We start from the raw sequence: 18,991 nt of genomic DNA, 5'->3' as shown, positions 1-18,991 counted from the left end.
GATCTGAATGTACCATGCCCTGAAGATCGTCTACCTGCTTTTCCCTTGCATGGTCACGCCTCAAAGAACTTGGAAAAACTGCAGAATCGTCATCAGACCTATTTGCTGTCACCCACACTTTTAATTGTACTTATGCACTTGTGCCATGCACTTTCTCTGCTTAGTGTACATTTGTATCATTCTGAAATTCAAGGGCTCTGAATGACTGTTGTTTTTCCCCTTTTTCCCTCCATCCTTGAGCGCTTTGCAACACTTGCCTTGTGTATGGGTGCTTTACAAATAAACAATACCATACCATACCATGTTGTCCCCCAATAGTCAATTACTAGAACTATCCATTTTACAACCACAGGCCCCACTAAAAAATACTGCTGTATTTCTCAGCGTGTGACTTGAAGCAGACATGTCTTCATAAATAGAGCTGGTGTATTGTCTATGGCTAGATGTCTAGCCATAGACTTCCTCAATAAAGTGCTGGTTCATTTTATTAAATCTTAAATGTTCAACATGGGGCATGTCTGGCTTCTCTGATGTGACTCGCTCAGACTGTACCCTGGCAGGGATGAAAATGAGGGATTCTATGGCAACTCTCACAAGACGTTAGGGCCAGTCAGACCACTTTCTGAACCAGCACTGTACGGGATCATCATTTGTGCGCATTTTAGATGCATTAAGTATCTATGCATCCACCATTTATATTTTATTTTAGATCCATCTACATAGAAGATTACTAACTGAGTGAGACGTGTATCGCACAGGTTTTACATCTCCAACCTATCATTATAGTTAGTAGTGCTCACAGAAGACGTGACTGGTACACCAGTAGGCAACCCTGGGGTCACTGAATTTGGTGCCACTGCAGTAGGCACCTCAGCGGGCACTAGACACTCTCCAGCAGGACAAGGTGCCTCTGTGGGCTCTGTATCTTCACTAGATAGTTCCTGTAGTGCCGGTCTTTCACCATCTTCAACCGGAAGCACCCCCTGACCCATGGTCACAAGGGTGGCTACCCTTGCTGCTTTCTTGGCCCTAGATCTCATGATTGCAACCATGATTTCACTGTCAGACTTTCCATTCCCTAACAGACAGCACACCGGAATTGTGTCCTTGACAGTGACACAAAGTTGAGAGGTTTCCCCTCTCCCACTGAACTCCATGATAGCCAGAGGGTATCCGTTAAGGCCATCAATCCACCTAACTATTGTGGGAGGTCCAGGAAGGATCTGGTCCGCTGCCACCTACCGTCATTGGATGTTGGTGATACTCCCATTTATGAAGGCATGGTCAAAGAAGATCACTGTGCTAGCGGGAACTGGGGCCTCGGTTGGGGACCTACTACCTATCCTGCTCAGAGATACTAGAGTATATTCAGCCAGCAGCTTGCCTAGTGGGAATTCATCATCTAAAACACCCACACTTACAAACTCCTCTTCTTCCTACTTCATGGGTGTAGCGCTAACTGCAGCCAACTTAGATCTACCTTTGCAGGCAGGATATCCCTTTCTATGTCTATGGTCACTTCACGTAAAGCAACACTGTGGGGCTGTGAATGTGGGCACCCCAGTGCTAGGGATGCCCTCAATTTTTTCTTTCTGTGTGAGCAGAAAATGTAGATGGCAGGGACTTCCCCTCAGATATATGGGGCCATTTTTTAGCAGGCAGGTGGGAACCTTTGTCCTTGCCACGCTTTGGTTTTCTTTTATCTATGCTCTTGTCATTTGACTTGGATGCTGTGACTACAGCTTTGTTCTGGGCGTGAGTACTAACATACTGGTTGGCTGCTTTTGTAAGCTCCCTAGGGTCTGTGATAGTCTTGTCCCCTAAAAGCTGGTGTAACTCCATCTCGCATTGTTTAAGAATTATTATCACATGCAATAAAATTAAACATGCCCACTAATGTGTCAACTCTGTTACCTGTCCCCCTCCACTCAGATATTTCAGGGACTGATGTGCAAATGCATGAAAAGCTTGACTCCCTTTCTTGGTGAGATCTCTAAATCTCTTGAGAAATTGTAATCTGGTCTTGCAGAACTTCCTAAGGTTGGCGTCCTTCATCTTGGTATAGATGGACCTTTCCTCAGAAGCAAACTAAATAATGCCATCTGTTTCAACTGTCAATAGACGGTTCGTGAGGGCTGCACCCAACAACTCCTCCTCCACTACCTGGAGGTGGAATGCCAGCTCCAGTTGTTCAAACCAGTTGAAAATATTTCTCTGCTACTCATTACTTTGGATCAAGTCCTTGTGGTGCCTAGGCTTTCCTGAAGAACTACCACTGGAGGTACTTCAGATCCCACTGGAAGTTTTGCTTTCCCGCTGGTTATCCAGTTGATGTTTGTGCTTCTCCAGAGGGATCAGATCCCTCTGTTTCCCCCATTTTCTGTTCAGTCTTTTTTTCTTCTCTTTCAGCCCTCTTTTTCTGCTCTGTTAGAGCCGTGTCTGACATTTGTTTCTGCCTCTTGACCAGCTGTTCTGGTCCTCCAAAGCTAACCTTCTCCCCTCTAGAAGGGATTCTCTTTTACTTAAGCCCCCTCCAGGACTCGGGACCTACTGAGGACCATGGATTTCACAGAAGCTTGGGATCTGGCTGAGGCCTGAGACTGGTGGGACTACTGGGAAACTACACTGCTCTAACGTTAACTGCACAGTTTTATTTTGGCTGACTAAGCTGTAGGCACAGTCTGTCTCAAATCCCACAGCTGCCATCAGTGTGACATATGTACTCTGCTCTGTAGGAATATAGAGATGAGTAGTGAATAAACCACCTACTCAGCCCTCATTATTCTACAAACCAACAGTGATCCGATTCATACAGACAAAACAGACACAGTTAAGAGATATACTTCTTTCGCTATTTGTGGTAACGTGGGAGAAGAGAAGGCTATACTCTCAAGAAGGGTGTGACTGTGATCCAGTAGCAACGCAAACAGCAAAGTATAACAATCCAAAATAAAGGGACTGTCCAATCAACGTCCTGTCAAATATATATACTGCAAGTAAATACACCATCTGCAAGAAAATTAAATAGAAAAACTGTTCAAAAACACACCCCTGTGGAAAGTACAGAGAATATGCAGCAAGAGAGTATGCAGACCTCTGGATGTGAATACATGTGAGAAAGGCAATTTCAAGGACCAGAATGTTCGTTTAAAAGAATATATCTTGAAAAGAAAGGTGCACACGTGACCTGCCAGTCTCTTTGGCCCAAAATATACCAAGGGGCAGTTATGGGTCGATAGTATATTGTTGGTGGCTGGACTACGGCAAACCAGGCTTTTTGGTGCTGTTCATGGGGCTTTGAGGTTGTTTGAGTTTGGTGGTTGCATTGTTCTAGAAGTAGAGCGATGGCGAGCAGGGTCATAAAAAAATTCATTTCAGTTCAAAGACGATGCTTGAAGAAGTGCATATTGTGAGGCCACCAGGGACGGTTTGAGGGTTAATTCATAGAGGCTGTATAAAGGATGTGGTATCTGCAGGATCAGTTTGATGAAGTGCTTGAGGAGTGGCAGTCCGTGAGGGCCCCGCCAGTGTTGATTTGATGGTTGAGTAGGGGATGAAGGCACTGGCGAATGGAGCACTGGTTCAGTTCTACGTAGCGTCTGATGTTCAGGGCTGAAGGATCTACTAGTGTTAGTTTCACTAGCAATGACGAATGGCAGCTAAAATGCTGGTTGGACGAGTGGCAGTTTGAAGGCGTTAGATGCAACAAAGAGCTTGTAGTTCAAACCAAGGCAACAACGAGCTCAGCTAGCGCTGTGCAGCAGCAATCAGGTGTGAAGGTGCAGTTAGATTCAAAGAGGTTAGCTAGTGACAAAGGCAGCTCTGGAAGGTTCTGCTGATTTGAGATGCAGTTAACCCGGTTTGATGACAGTTCGATTGGTTAGATGTGATGAAACACAGGGCTCATGGGGAATCATATTTTAGGGTTCTTGGCTGTACTGGCTCTCAGGATGCTATGAGTCGCACTTTGGGGTGTCAGGGATAAGTGCAGTCCTTTTTCCCGGGCTCCCATCAAGGCTGGTGAACACTGTCAGGGGTCCTTCACCACAACAAGGTCTTGTGCAGCGGTGTGACTGGCAGAGACTTCTTGTTTCAGCAGCAGCTTTACCCCCAATGTACCCTGCGGATGGGAAGGGAACATTGCTTGACTCTGCCTTGGACACTCAGTGGAGGGATATGCAAAGTCAACTCCTCCAACAGAGGTCCAACAAAAGTCTTCTTAGGTGTTTGTTCAAAAGTCAATCTTAGAAGAAGTGGGAGACACCTTCTTCTGAAGGCCAAATCCCTCAGGTGACTGCACTAAAGCTAGACTGCTTTAGGGGCACAAATACAGTTCTTGGAACCAGTGAACTATGCCTTCGGATATCACACCTAAAGTGATCTGTGCTACATGAAGTAGAGGGGAAAGATCTGAAAGAAAGGGGCAGAGAGAATAAGATGGTGGAACCTTCCTATAGGTGCAAAGAGCTCCCTCTGTCTACACTAACCATGATGCCCTCTGCTCTCAAAAGAATCAAAGGCCTTTAGATATGCAGCACTCTGGTGTGAGGATTCTCTTGTTGTGAATGGGTGTGACATTTTATTCATGTTCCCAGAACAGCTTCCTGTGGAGTGGCTGTCTCTCCGAAACACTTGTGTCCAGGCACGTTATAAATGACTCATCGTATCATATAATATCTGGGGAGGGTGTTACCTGCCCTCACAAGGGAACACAAAGAGGCAATCCCCAAGGCTACAGTTCTGCTAGCAGTAGCAAAGAAAGCCTGTTTCGGAAGAATACACATAATCCCTTCACAGCTGAGCTAGGCTCAGAGGACTGACATATGTGTGATATCAAACTGTTGTGGCTTTAACAATTATGAGAAATTCCATTTGCCATAGCATAATTCAGGACTCAGTAGTGAGGGTGTGTTATCTAGGAAGGTTGAAACTAATAATGGTCTCTGGCAAGGGTGCATTTTGGCCCACTGCCTAAATAATTTATAGGTGACTGATATCGGCATTACCTTATCGAAAAAACAACATTTATTCCCCCAAGGTGGGTGAGGTTTGATTATCACGGATGGCATACAACAATTATTTTATTCTGCTTGATCATATGCCCATTGGCCTACAGCAATTAATCTCCACATTTGCACTTTATATGGAGAGTAATACTTTGCAAATTAACCCCACTAAAACACTATTAATGAAGTTCTGTCGCAAAGTGAAGAAATGTAAGGTTGCATGGTTTCTTAATAAAACTTGACTGGAAATTACTGATAAGATTAAGTCTTTTTATCGTGACCATTTTATACGTAAAGCCAGGAGACTAGCCACTCAGATGGTAAAGATAGATGCCAAATATGGCACAATTTCCTCGATTCCTGCTTTGAAATATTTTATTGGGAAGGTGGTGTCTAAACTCCTCTATCGCTGGAAGTTCTTCCAATCTGGCTGATGGAGGAGTTGGACTCTTTAAAAGCAGTCATTTGGAGGCGGGTTGTGTATTTCATCCCAGCCTGTGTCCTGATTGAGGTAATACGTCAAGAGTTGGGACTTCAATCCCTATGCAGTAGGGGTTTGTGGAACTAGCTGGCTCTTTACCACAAGTTCTTAAGATCCCCTTCCTCTTTATTATATGTTGATCTTGGCAGATTAGGGTTAGCGAATGTGGGGGCTCCTCTTTGTTTTTTTTCTCCAGAATATTGTAAAAGCCAGCTCAGGGAGATGGAGGTGACAGCGGCGATGTTACTTGAAAATCCCATGAAAATTAAGCAGTCCACCTTGCTAAGAGATTGGATAGGCATGCAGGGTGATACGTTTTATATGCACACCTTATTTTAGGTCATAAGAGGGGGAGGGTTATGGAACCTTATTTGATGAAATTCCCGGACATAATTTTTAGAAAGAATTTTATGCGGTTCCGTTTTAATGTAGTTTTAACAAATGAAATAGTGTGCCTCTTCAGTCGGAACACGCAGGAGCTGGCTTTGTGCGGATTGTTTACTAATGAGAATCTTCCACATCTGTTATTATATTGCCCCTTGCTATTGCCTTTGCGAATTAACCATTTCGGCACATTTGTAAATAATCTGCCATATGTAGATTATGAGAACCTATGGTGTAATATGCTGGGTTGTAGATCTATAACGCTTACGCTTGCCTTGGTGAGATTTCTTAATTGTCGTGATTTTTTCCCTAGAGGGTAGACGTCGGACAAAACTGTTAGTATGGGATTGTCAGCTTTTACAATTATGGGATGGCGCTTGGTGTAATGATGCATTTTAGTTATTGTTTTAACACTATGGGCCTCATTACGACCTAGGCGGTAAGGGGTTTACGGCGCCGTAAACAGCGCCGACCCTTACCGCCTGAGTACGAGGTCCCTTAGCGCCATGGCGGATTTAACACCTGCTTTTAGCAGGTGTTAAAATCCATGGCGCTAAGGGACCATGGAGTTAATTACGCCACCGTAATTTAAGGTGGCGTAATTAACGCCTTCCCCACTCCCATTATGCCCTATGGGGCAAAAATGGGAATGGGGAAGGGTAAATGGGGATTGGGGACTTACCGCCCCGCCAAGGTCGGAATGGGGCGGTAAGTCCGCCAACCACCATGGCGTAAACGTAGTTTACGCCATGGTGGTAAAGTCACGGCCCAGGCGGTAACTTACCGCCTGGGTCGTAATGAGGCCCTATGAGTGCTATTTTATCAAAGTATTTAAACATTATTTTATGAGCTTTGTGATATTGTGTTGAAATAACTTTGCTGTGTTTTATACAATTTTAAATGTTTTCTATTGAAGCATATGCAATACAAAAAAGAAATCAGGTATGGCTTATCTAAAGATGTATCTTCCTCCAGGACAGTGCACATTTAATTCCAGGGTTTGTTACATGGGTGTACATCTTAAATGCAGTCCCTGTTTTTCAGAAACAAATGGGCCCTTGTGTCCTCTGAACTTGCTCTGTGCCACTGATAAAGCGAGTGCTGCAGATCAGGGTACTGATGCAGCAGGACACAGGTACATGCTATACCTTTGGCATAGATCAGCAGATTTGCCTTTCAGAGATGGATTTATCCACATTATTATATTAACTAATGACAATCAAATAAGCTAGGGCTCCTGCACCCTGGCCAGATGGCAATTCCTCACAACCCTCACAATCAACATCAACCACCATGCCCTGGTGAAACAACATACCTACAAACGTATATCTTTTTTACCTGGGTACACTCAAGAACTTGAAATCAACAATAAGAACAATCAGAAAACAAAAAAAGACTTGGCGACAAACCTGCAGCGCATCAGCGCTCTGCCTGCCTCAGGAATTCCAAACAAACAACTGATCACCACTGCCAAGGCCAGCTACTACCACAACACTAAAGCCAAGACCAACAACCAAAGCTAAACCCTTTTTAAAGTCATCAAGCATTGCTTCAAACATTTGTCCAATTCACAGTCAACTCTTTCTTCATCAACAACATAAGCATGATCCAGCAGCACATAGACACCAGCACCAAAACTGACAGCATACCTCACATCCCTTCTCGCAAAACAATCATAACCTGTACAACTTCCAAGACACTCACCATTGAAGACCTGATGCCACCCTAGCATCCTTCAAGAGCACATCCAGTGCGGATTAAATTCTCCATGCCTCCGTACTTAAGACCATTGCAACTGAAGCTAGATATGACATCCCTGGCAACCCACAAACCAAGTCCATGAAGGAATATCTCCACTGCCTTCACAACACTCTGAAACTTACACAGAAAATGAAAGACCCAATGCACGGGTAATGTAATCTCCTTGACCTCATCATCACCTCTTGTGTCAGAGCTCTTCAACCCCTCTAAACTTGTAGGACCATCTGGCAATGCCCTTAATTGGCAATCATCAACAGCTCCCTCATTCAATGCACCTTCCCTCAACCTTCAGAACCAGGCAAATCATCCCATTTCTCAAGAAACCAACACTGGACCCTGACAACATTAATAACTACTGCCTCATCACCTATCTTCCCTTCTTAGGTAGATCCTTGAGAAAGCAGTAACCATACAACTCCTCCAACACATTGATGCAAACAACCACCTTCAGCCCTACCCATCTGACTTCAGACCCAAATGCAGCACGGAAACGGCTGCCTTCAAGGTGATTGGCAATGCCCTTAACATCCTTGGCAATGGTCATCCTCGCCTCATGCTTCTCCTCGACCTGCCAGCAGTCTTCAACACAGTAGAGCAGTAGACACTCCACAACATTCTACATCACTGCATGAGGATCATCAAAACTGTCCTCAACTAGTTCAAATCCCATCTTGCTAACTGCTGCCATTTCGTCTAAATGGGTTCCTCCAGATCACCAACTCCCCAGTGGAGTCCTACAAGGGTCTATCCTCTCACTGTTGGCCTTCACAAAACATCCACATTCACCAATATGCAGATCTACCTCAGGATATACTCCATCGAAGACTTGCACATGCTCAAGGTCTGCCTCACATTGATCCTCTCCTGGATGCCCAGTGCTTACCTAAAGCTCAACCCCTCCGAGAAAAATTAACAACTGTTGACCAACAACACTGAGTACCCTGACATCCAGACCTGGCTCGCCAGTATGAACAGTGAGGTCTTCACACCCCCAACTGACCACTTTTGCCTAGTCCCTTCGGTTCTACACTGGTAGACACCTCTCTGTCAAGGAGTACATAGCAAGGATGACAGAAACTGATTGGTACCAAACTTTCCCTCCTTCAAAAGCTCAAGCCCTTTTTCCCAGAAAGCGGGAGGTAAGACTAGGGGTATATCGGGTTGGTAAGATAGAAGCAGTGGTGTAGCATAGGGGTAGTGAAGGAGCCTGTGTGGAGTGAGGGGGTAAATGGGGTGGTGGGCCCTCCTGAATAAGAGAGAACAGGACGAGTATATGGGAGAGGGAAAGGGTGTAAGGGGAGCTGTAGGACTTAGCATAGATGAGAAGAGATGAGCAGTGGTATATGTTGACCTCCTGGGGTCGACCAATATGCAATTGCCCATAGGCTGTAATTAGGGGTGAGCAGTTGGGGGGTGAGCAGTTGTGTTCAGCCCCTTGAGTGGTCGAGCACTTGGCAGTCTATAATTTGACACACATCCATTTGCCCATTTGCTGGGTTACTTAATGCAAAAGCTTTAGGTTTTAAAATTGATATGGAGGAGACAACACTAGGAATGCAGGACTTTTGCCATTTTACTGAAGACAACCAACCCTCTCTTACTTTTCTATATGGCAAGTCTTCATCAATAAACAATTATATCTTAAAATCTTCAATCTATATCAAAGTTCTGGGTTTAAAGCCATTGAGCGCCTAGAAAATCATCTCAATCCTCTCATTTGTACCCTAAACAAGAAAACAAATTTCATGATGAAAACACAAGGGCATTTGGCACCAGGAGTCAAAACCCAACCTCTTAAAAGCTCTCAAGAGGAGGCATTTTACGTTAGCAATCTTCTTAAAAGATGCGAGATGCTGAAAAATGAGATTTAACATGGTAGGGTGAATGTTGTAGATGTTCGGCTGTTAGAAAAAAATCACTGATTTTTTTCAAAACTTATGGCTGCATGAAGTCTCGTTGGATGAAGAATCTGCACATTGATTTAAATGTGGACAGCATAAGAAATGGACATTGGGCCTCATTACGGGTCCGGCGGTAACCATGCGGGTGCTACCCGCAGGTTGTCGTCGGACCAGTAATTATTTACCAGCGCCTGACTTTCCGGTGCAACCGGGAGATTGCAATGCCGGCGGCCCGGAAAGTCAGGTGCTGGCAAATTATAAATCCACTCTATAGGAATGAGGACCACGGAAGCACCTGCACCATTGTTAAGCAATGGTGCTGGTGCTTCCGTGACAGGTCTGCCTACCATGGCCACTGTGCCTGGCAGGATCAGACCTGTCGGGCACGGCGACTCCGGTAGGCAAACCCTTAGTTTGCTGATCTGGAAACAATGGTGCCGATAAGCTTCCTGTCAAAAAAATCTACACAAAAGATGGCTGCCATGCATTGGCGAGAAGTCTCCATGGCAGCCGTACTCGAGTCCTGAATGCGCTAGGACACTACTGTTCCCAGCACCAGTGAGGAATAAGGAAGCTCAAGGTAAGTGGGACGGGGTAGGGAGGATTGGGTATGCGGAAAAAGTGCTTGCAACATTGAATGTGAACTTTGCTTTATTAAAACTAAAAGTACCAAAAGGCTTTGCATTTAATATATTGTGAATCAAAGTGGTCTTGCGACGGGTGATGCAAAATCCTGCGCACAGTCGAAAGTTTTCATTTTTTGATGCAAAGAGGGGACTCAAACCCCACAGAGGGAAGTCCTATAAAAAGGTCAAGAAAGCTAGGGGAAGGGAACCCCTGGAAGTGAAATGAGGAAGATTTGGGCCTGATCGAGGGGAACCTTTAATTGAAGAACAAACATTTATTAAGGAACTTTTGTGTGTAAACTATGTAAAACCGAGGCAGGTTGATCGGACTTGGGGGAAGTTAAACCAGAGAGGTCAAGCCTCCTGAACTGATGGCTGAATGCTGAAAGGCCAGGAGAGCTCTGGTAGACAGCTTAAGGTGTATTTGCATGGTTAAAGTATATCTCTACGCCAAGTGTTCCACATCACCCACGTGCTGTACAACGTGGGGCAAGAACTTATGTTAAAGTGGGTCTGAGCCCGGCGGAAGGGTACCCAGGGTGAACAGTAAATCACCCGAGAAATTGTACATGTTTGTTGTGTCGCATCAGGCTCTCTGAAATAAGAGAATTTGAATGGCAAAGAGACTTTGGCACAGAAGGCTCTGATGCTGAGGTTTTGAACTGCATCCTCGTGCTAGAGACGAGAGTGCGTGTGCTAGGCTTGAATGTGTGGCCTTGTCCCATGCTGAAAACGAAACGTGGGGAAGGGTAGCCAACGGCTCAAATATACTGACATATCATTTCTTGAACACTTTTCTTTTGCATAATATTGTTTCCCACCCTTTTTGTATATAGAAATAAGGATTGGCAATATGTTTATTAGTATAGGCCCTTTTATTTTGACAAGACTCTAATAGGACTGCGTTATCATTATTTGATGGTCGTAGCTTGCTCCCATCTTTAGATTTAGGATAAGTTAGGCGTTTTTCAAACCCAATTGAAGTTCAATAAACACCTTTGAACTACAATCACTTGTGTCTGTCGTCTTACTGTTGATACAATGGTTTCCTTACAAGGGGCATATATGTATGTGTCTAAAATGCAGGAGTGACCAAGCACAGGAAGAGAACATTTTCCAAAGCATTTTCATTATGCCTTTGCCCACAAGATATGCCAGTATATAATATGTTTTCATGCTGGCTGTGCCCATATACATGCATGCATGCTGCACCAATATATGGCAGTATTACCATATCATGTTTGCTTTACTCTTGAGGCACTGTAACTGTGCCTCAAGGGTAACGCCAAGATTAGTGTTATCACATGGCTAGACTGACCTATATTCATTGTGGGACATTCTATCCAGGTAGCAACACATATCATGTTTGTTTAAACCTTGAGGTACAATAGATGTGCCTCAGTGGTAAAGCAAAGATACATGTTATTAGCTGGCTAGACTGGCCTATGTTCAATGCAGGACAGTCTAGCCAGGTAATACCACTTCTCATGTTTGCTTTGCCATTGATGCAAAGTAACTGTGCATCATGGGTAAAGCAAAGCAAAGATAAGTGTTATTATATAGCTACACTGGGACACATTCAATGTAGGATAGTGTATCCACATAAAAGTGTGTTTACTGGCCTACACATGTAGTCCAGTTTAGCCAGGTTAAAACAATGATCATGGTTGCTTTAACTTTGATGCACAGTTACTGTGCATCAAGGCTAAACCAAACATGACAAGTGTTAACAAAGGCCCACATAACACTCATGTTTGCTTTACCCTTGGTGCACAATTGCTGTTATTCAAAGGTAACACAAACATGATAAATATTATAACCTGGCTAGATTTTTCTACATTGAACTACATTGAATGTAGGCCAGTTTAGGCAGGTAATAAAACATAGGGTTGTTCTACTCTTGATGCACAGTTTCTCTGCATTAAGGGAAGTAAACATGATAAGTGCTATTACTGGCTAGTATGTCTTATGTTAGTGGTGCCAGTCTGCATATACTTTCTTATTGTGACCTGGTAAACATGAGAAGTGCAGTCACAGGCCTTCATTCGCCAGTCTAGCCACTCAATAACATTTACAAACATGTTTCATGTTTGATTTACCCTTGATGTACAGTAATAGTGCACCAATGGTAAAAGAAAGATAAGTGTTATTACGTGGCTACACTGGCCTACATTCAATGCCAGTCTTGCCACATAATAACAGTTCACTTACCATGTTTGCTTTAACCTTGATGCAGGGTGCTGTGCATTAAGGCTAAAGTAAAAAAGAATGTTTTGCCCTCAGCAACCCCCACCCCTAAAATAGGAGTGGGGGCTAACACACAAACACACACACAAATTCTTTCACCTGCGCATTCATACAACTCTTGCATACACACATTCATAAAAACAAACAACCAACATATGTGTATACATATAAACATGCATACAATTCATACACGCACACATACATACGCATTACATTAAAAAGATACTTACCTTACCTGCATGCACCCGCCACATGAGAAATCACCACCACAAGGAGGACCGAATGCCCCTCCATCCTCTCATCAATGTAAACACACTGACAAGCAGGAAATTAGTCCTCTCCTGTCAGTCAGCATGTCTATGCTACTAGCGAAATAATGACATCACTTTCTCCATTGAATGCTGACATGACTGTGCCTCTGTAATACTGATTTACCTGTGCTCTTGGTATATATTACCTTCAGAATGCTGAAAGCATTGTTCACTGAACACTGACCTCACTCAAAGGGAGCCCACTGAGCAGGTCCATCAATCTGAACCTTACGCAGAACATACGTTTACGTCTGAAATGGAATCAAGCACTACCTGGTAGTCCCACTCTTTAAGGGCTTAATTTAGCTTTGATTTTAGATGCTCACAATCAGTATCCTCTAATAAATCAAACTTAGACAGTTTTATTGGATAGCTACTACTGCATCAAATTAGGCAAAGACATCACAGTCCTACTATTTGTCTCTTTTCATCCCTACATGGCATAAGGTCTTCAAATATTCCACTCTACAAGGAGGGGAAACAGATCCACAATCAATACATCTCCCACCCACAGCAGATACACAACAAAGCTCTGTAGTGCAGGAAGAGTGATGATTCAAAGGAATTACTCTAATCTCAGAATGTATCACTTTATATTAAACCACTTATTCTTTCGGAAATAAATATTACATCATGTCCCCCAGACAAGGGCTCTTGCCTTTCCACTAACTAATCAAGCACTAACAACCCTCAATATTCTTCTTTAAAAATTTAACAAATGAAATGGCAAATTCTTTTTTGAGCTGTATGTTGCAAAGCCTGAACGCTGCGCTAATTGTTATAGTGAAATGTTATAATTAAGGTGCTCTAAAGGCTACGCCCTACTGTTGATTTTTTTTTAAGACAGCAACCTATCCTCAAAAACATTTAGCATTAACAAACGGATTATATTCAGCTGTGTTGTAGGAGCGCCTAACTTTTCAATGTCCAATTACATAGGTATTCAAGAGTAAATACAGACAGATCCAACTGGTCATATTCATTTAAAATACATGTTTTCCTTAGATAATTTGAACAAGTTCATATGTGATCAATTTATTTTAGACAGTAGGTTGTAATGCTTCATTTAGTTTCTGATGTGTCCTCAATGTCAGTACTTCCTTTTCTCTTAATACACTTAGTGCCGACATGCGTTGAAATGCATCATGGCTCTTTTTCAAGGCTAATTGATTGGACGTTAAGAGCAAAATGAAAAATATATTGGTCTAAAGATTGTATAAAAACCAAAAAATGATGAGCAATAGAAGTCATCTCTTGCATTGCATGTCATATGGCACACCTTACATTTATATACTGCAACACATTGTGTATGCTCTCTTGTACCTACCCCTATAGATTTCACTTGTCGTTTTGTAATCTTCCAATGAATAAATGTAAGGAGCTTGCGTTCTACTGTCTCTTAATTGCTCTCTTGTATCTTTTCAGCTGCATGAGAAAATAATATAAATGCAAAATTAAATCCTTAACAAAGCTACAATAGCGTTGCAAGCAAATTTGCCTTTCATTTTGTTCATGATTATTTATGAAGATCATCTTTGTTTAACTGAACTAAGTTCCAACTGCAGGCCACATTTTAAAATTAAGTAGTTATCCATGATGTTTACATTTCAGAGTATACCTCACTTTTAAGGATACTCCCACTCTATTATCATCCAGTGTAAACATGCCTTGTGAGGAGCTGTGTGCAGTGGCTATGCCCAGAGATACAACCCTGGGAGGCCACCAGAATCATTACCCAGGTTTGGGTAGATTTGACCTTTTGCAAACTGACCTCGGCAATTTGACCTAAAAACATTTGACCTTTTGACCAAATTAACCTCCATTGTTAAGGATGCAGGGAACAACCCTGCAAACCCTTTTTGACCTACTTACATGAACATGAGGAGCGGGGGATACCCCCGCAACCTTTGCACCTCATGTTCAGGTAAGTAGGTATTACTCTATTTGACCTAAAACAAAAAGGTCAATTTGGACCGGATGCAAAAAAGGTCAATTTGGACCACTCAGAAAAGGTCATTTTGGTAAAAAGGTCAAATGTTTTAGGTCAAATAGGCTAATACCATTCCCCATACTTATATCTTTGCAGAGAATAGCCACAAAGACGCCAACATCCTGAATGTGCATATGTTATTATCAAAAAGAAAGGTTACTTGAAAAACGCGGTTATCTTTACCAGACCGACATAGTAGGTTGAAAAGTCCTGAAAAAATTGACCTAACCTGTGATGAATGGATTAAAAACAGTATTTTATCAAGAGCTCATCATAAACAATCTTAAGATGATTTAAAACACCAACGTTAATACATTAATACATAACTTCCAATAACGTACAGACTGTTGCAGCTCCTACATGGCTCCAGGGGTACTGCAGGCAGAGGCTGCTAGAGTCATTCTTTCCCACTCAACAGGCAGTTAGTAAGCCGATGGCTAACCGGTTGCAAATAGTGCCTAGGCTTAGAAAGTTTGCAGTATCACCCTCCTTTGCAGGAATTGCCGCCATTTGATCATCTCCAGACAAAGGCTTGTATGCAGACATTAGTAGCAATCAATTCCTGTGTGTATCATAGATCGTATAAGAATTCATTATTGTTCGGTTGACAAAAATTATTTGTGCTTTGCCATCTTGTTTTGATAGTTTTGTGGACAAGTAACACCTGCAGCTAAAATGTGAAATTTTGGTCAAGCATCATGTGCATATTGTGTACCTTCCCGATAGACACCAGTGTGACGCTCAGTGGCCGGGATTGGACACCACCATGTATGCACTGGAGATGATTCATGGTGTCACCATGTCTGTTTCTGAAGAGGGTATATTTGAGTTGGCAGTAAACGGGTGGGGGAGGATATGTATCAGAATAAGACGGGTGGGTGGTGCACTCTTGCATGCGTCTGTTCATGTATGTGTGCATTCATGCCTTTGTATGTACGTTGTTTAATATTTCTTCTATGTCCTCTCTTCAGCTGCCCCATCTGGTGATGTCATTGGCTGTGTGGCTCTTCTCGTGACTCGAACCCTCCTCCTGCTGCTGACTCTGTCATTGACCCTGTATAGGGTTTGCCGGAGCGCTGACAAAAGGTACTGCATCTCCACTGAGGGCAATGGTGGGAAGCTGAGGGGAGTGGGACATTTTATTTAGGGATGGGTTTGGAGACAAAATAACAAAGGCAGACTGTTTTTTTTTTTGTTAAAAGGCTTGTCGGTCTGTCGGTTAACAATGCCCAACTTCTCTCCAAGGAAGTCAGATGCGTGAATACATTTTTCTATGGGATTTTTCTAAATATTTTAGGGATTTTTCTTTACTATAGCAAGTGCATGTTTTTTGGTAAGTTGTCTTTGTCAACATAACAAAGGAATTCATTGCCAATTAGCTCTAGGGTATCACTGCTCTCAGCATGTCAACTGGGTTACACTGAAAACTCCCCAAAAGACCATGGAAAGGATCTTTGCTGAAAATATTTGAGGGTGGTGTGTCTTTTGATGGCAAAGCTAAGTTTAAAGTGCCACTGTTTCCAGGCATTGGCATCGTTCTGTTTCTTTTTTTGAAGGGGGAAACAGTAAGTAGTTGCATGGCCACGCCTTCTGCTCATGTCTCCACTCGAGGGAGCAACAATCGTTGAGGAGCGCTATGGGGAGGTAGTATGGGAGTGCTCTTTAATGCCATGTATTCCTGCCATTGGTGTGATGTAGCGGCAGCCTGCTGCCTCATGGCCACTTCAGAGTAACCCGGAAATTGCAGTGGGCATGAATGACTGACTATGAGGGAGAACTTGGTTGCTTTTAATCCCACTTGACTCACTTTTAATCCCACTAGTTTAAGTAAACTCTTGAATTTCGGGGGATGTAAAGTTTGTCGAATCACAAAACCGTTTCATGTTAAGTCAGGCTACCATCCCCCACACAACCCTAACACACGCTGGACCCAGCAGGGGGTGGGCCATCTTTACTAGTAATTACATATTTCTAGCATGGTCTTGCCTTGCGTTACACATAGAAAAGTCGCAGGCGACCAACCAGCCAACATCACACATATCATATGGTGAATTACATGTTATTATGTATAATAATTTCCCATGAACATAAACATATCAGAATTCAAAATATTGTTTTTACTCTGAATTAGTGGTTTCAATATCTACCTATGAAAACGTTCATTATATGATAGCCGAATTGTAGTATATTTTAATATTTAAAGCACATGGTACATGCCATTCACTTAGTGATATGTGTTTTTAATGGTATGAAATTCTTTTCAGCTCACGATATACTCGGTTCTGGGAAGAAAACCCTGTGCTGACAATACTAGACTATGTCCCTAATGTCCCATAATACATTTTCGCCTTCTGGTTCCCCACTCTTTGTAGTTTGTTAACCTTTTTGTTTGTCCTGTGTAAAGAAAGCTTCCTGGGGAATATTCTATTTCTATGTCCAGTTTTGACATCTCAGCAAGAAAAGAAAATAGGAACAAGGGTGTTACGTTCCTGCCTTTGCTAAGTGTATCAGTGCTGTGCATTTGTCTTAAAAGTTCCAATTCATTTACAATTATTTCAAGTGGGAAATATATCAGACATGGACTTAAGGGGTCACATATCATTAATGTTTATCTGTTTCAGGAACCCAGCGAAAAAGTTCGGTGGCTCCGGTGACGGGCGCAAGGAGCGCCCAGGTAAGAGATAAATACCAAAGCAGACCTTCCCATTGGCAGAAGGCAACACGGCTTCATCTCTACAGTGCAACATGCATGGCGGGTGGCAACACGGCTTCACGTGTACAGTGCAACACACATGGCGGCTGGCAACACGGCTTCATCTCTACAGTGCAACATGCATGGCGGGTGGCAAAACAGCTTCACGTCTACAGTGCAACACACATGGCGGGTGGCAACATGGCTTCACCTCCACAGAGCAACACATTTGGCGGGTGGCAACACGGCTTCATGTCTACAGTGCATCACACATGGTGGGTGGCAACACAGCTTCATCTCTACAGAGCAACACACATGGTGGGTGGCAACACGGCTTCATGTCTACAGTGCAACACATGGCAGGTGGCAACAAGGCTTCACGTCTACAGTGCAACACACATGGCGAGTGGCAACAAGTCTTCACGTCTACAGTGCAACACACATGGCGAGTGGCAACACGGCTTCATGTCTACAGTGCAACACACATGGTGGGTGCAACACAGCTTCATCTCTACAGAGCAACACACATGGTGGGTGGCAACACGGATTCATGTCTACAGTGCAACACACATGGCGGGTGGCAACAAGGCTTCACGTCTACAGTGCAACACACATGGCGAGTGGCAACAAGGCTTCATCTCTACAGTGCAACACAAATGGCGAGTGGCAACACGGCTTCATGTCTACAGTGCAACACACATGGCGGGTGGCAACACAGCTTCATGACGACAGTGGAACACACATGGCGGGTGGCAACAAGGCTTCACGTCTACAGCACAACACACATGGCGGGTGGCAACACGGCTTCATGTCTACAGTGCAACACACATGGTGGGTGCAACACAGCTTCATCTCTACAGAGCAACACACATGGTGGGTGGCAACACGGATTCATGTCTACAGTGCAACACACATGGCGGGTGGCAAAAAGGCTTCACGTCTACAGTGCAACACACATGGCGAGTGGCAACAAGGCTTCATCTCTACAGTGCAACACAAATGGCGAGTGGCAACACGGCTTCATGTCTACAGTGCAACACACATGGCGGGTGGCAACACAGCTTCATGACGACAGTGGAACACACATGGCGGGTGGCAACAAGGCTTCACGTCTACAGCACAACACACATGGCGGGTGGCAATGCTGCTTCATGTCTACAGTCCTGGCAGTGATGTAGCCAGAATGTCACTGCATAGTGGGCCTCTGCAATATGCATATGAGCTAGGGCAGGAGGTCCAATAAAAGAAGGGAGATATATTCATTTATTTGAGCGTGTTCATTTGCATGCTCCCGCGGACCAGGGGAGGTTTCAGCTTTTATTGACTATTTTAACTGCATGATAAAGAACTGATATTACTATTAAGCAAACACATGTTAGTCCGTTCTATGAACTCTGTAAGGGTGGAGGGCAGAAGGGTTCTCCCAGAATTCGAGCATCAGCACACCGGCATGCAGATTCTAGAAAGTTCCCTGAAGCTCTACACATGAGCACTTGGCCCACAGCCGGCTTAATTGGCCCCCCTTCAGGGTCGGACTGGGGCATAAAACTGTCCCGGGGCCCAATGAAAAAGTGTCCCACACTGGAAAATAG

At 43.6% G+C, this 18,991-nt stretch overlaps 1 protein-coding gene across 1 annotated transcript in view; it reads left to right on the top strand.

Moving 5' to 3' along the window:
• The window catches only part of LOC138581118 (uncharacterized), a 99,059-nt gene that overhangs the window by 44,106 nt on the left and 35,962 nt on the right, over positions 1-18,991 (top strand). Inside the window, exons 4-5 of the mRNA XM_069652209.1 lie at positions 15,679-15,793; positions 17,329-17,381. Of these exons, the coding sequence (XP_069508310.1) occupies positions 15,679-15,793; positions 17,329-17,381 (168 nt within the window). The remainder of the gene's footprint in view (positions 1-15,678; positions 15,794-17,328; positions 17,382-18,991) is intronic.

Source organism: Ambystoma mexicanum, chromosome 1p, assembly GCF_040938575.1.
Source record: "Ambystoma mexicanum isolate Mex_15411 chromosome 1p, UKY_AmexF1_1, whole genome shotgun sequence".
Taxonomy (NCBI): Eukaryota; Metazoa; Chordata; class Amphibia; order Caudata; family Ambystomatidae; genus Ambystoma; species Ambystoma mexicanum.
The sequence above is the reverse complement of the archived record's forward strand: the minus strand, read 5'-3'. Positions and strand labels throughout refer to the sequence as shown.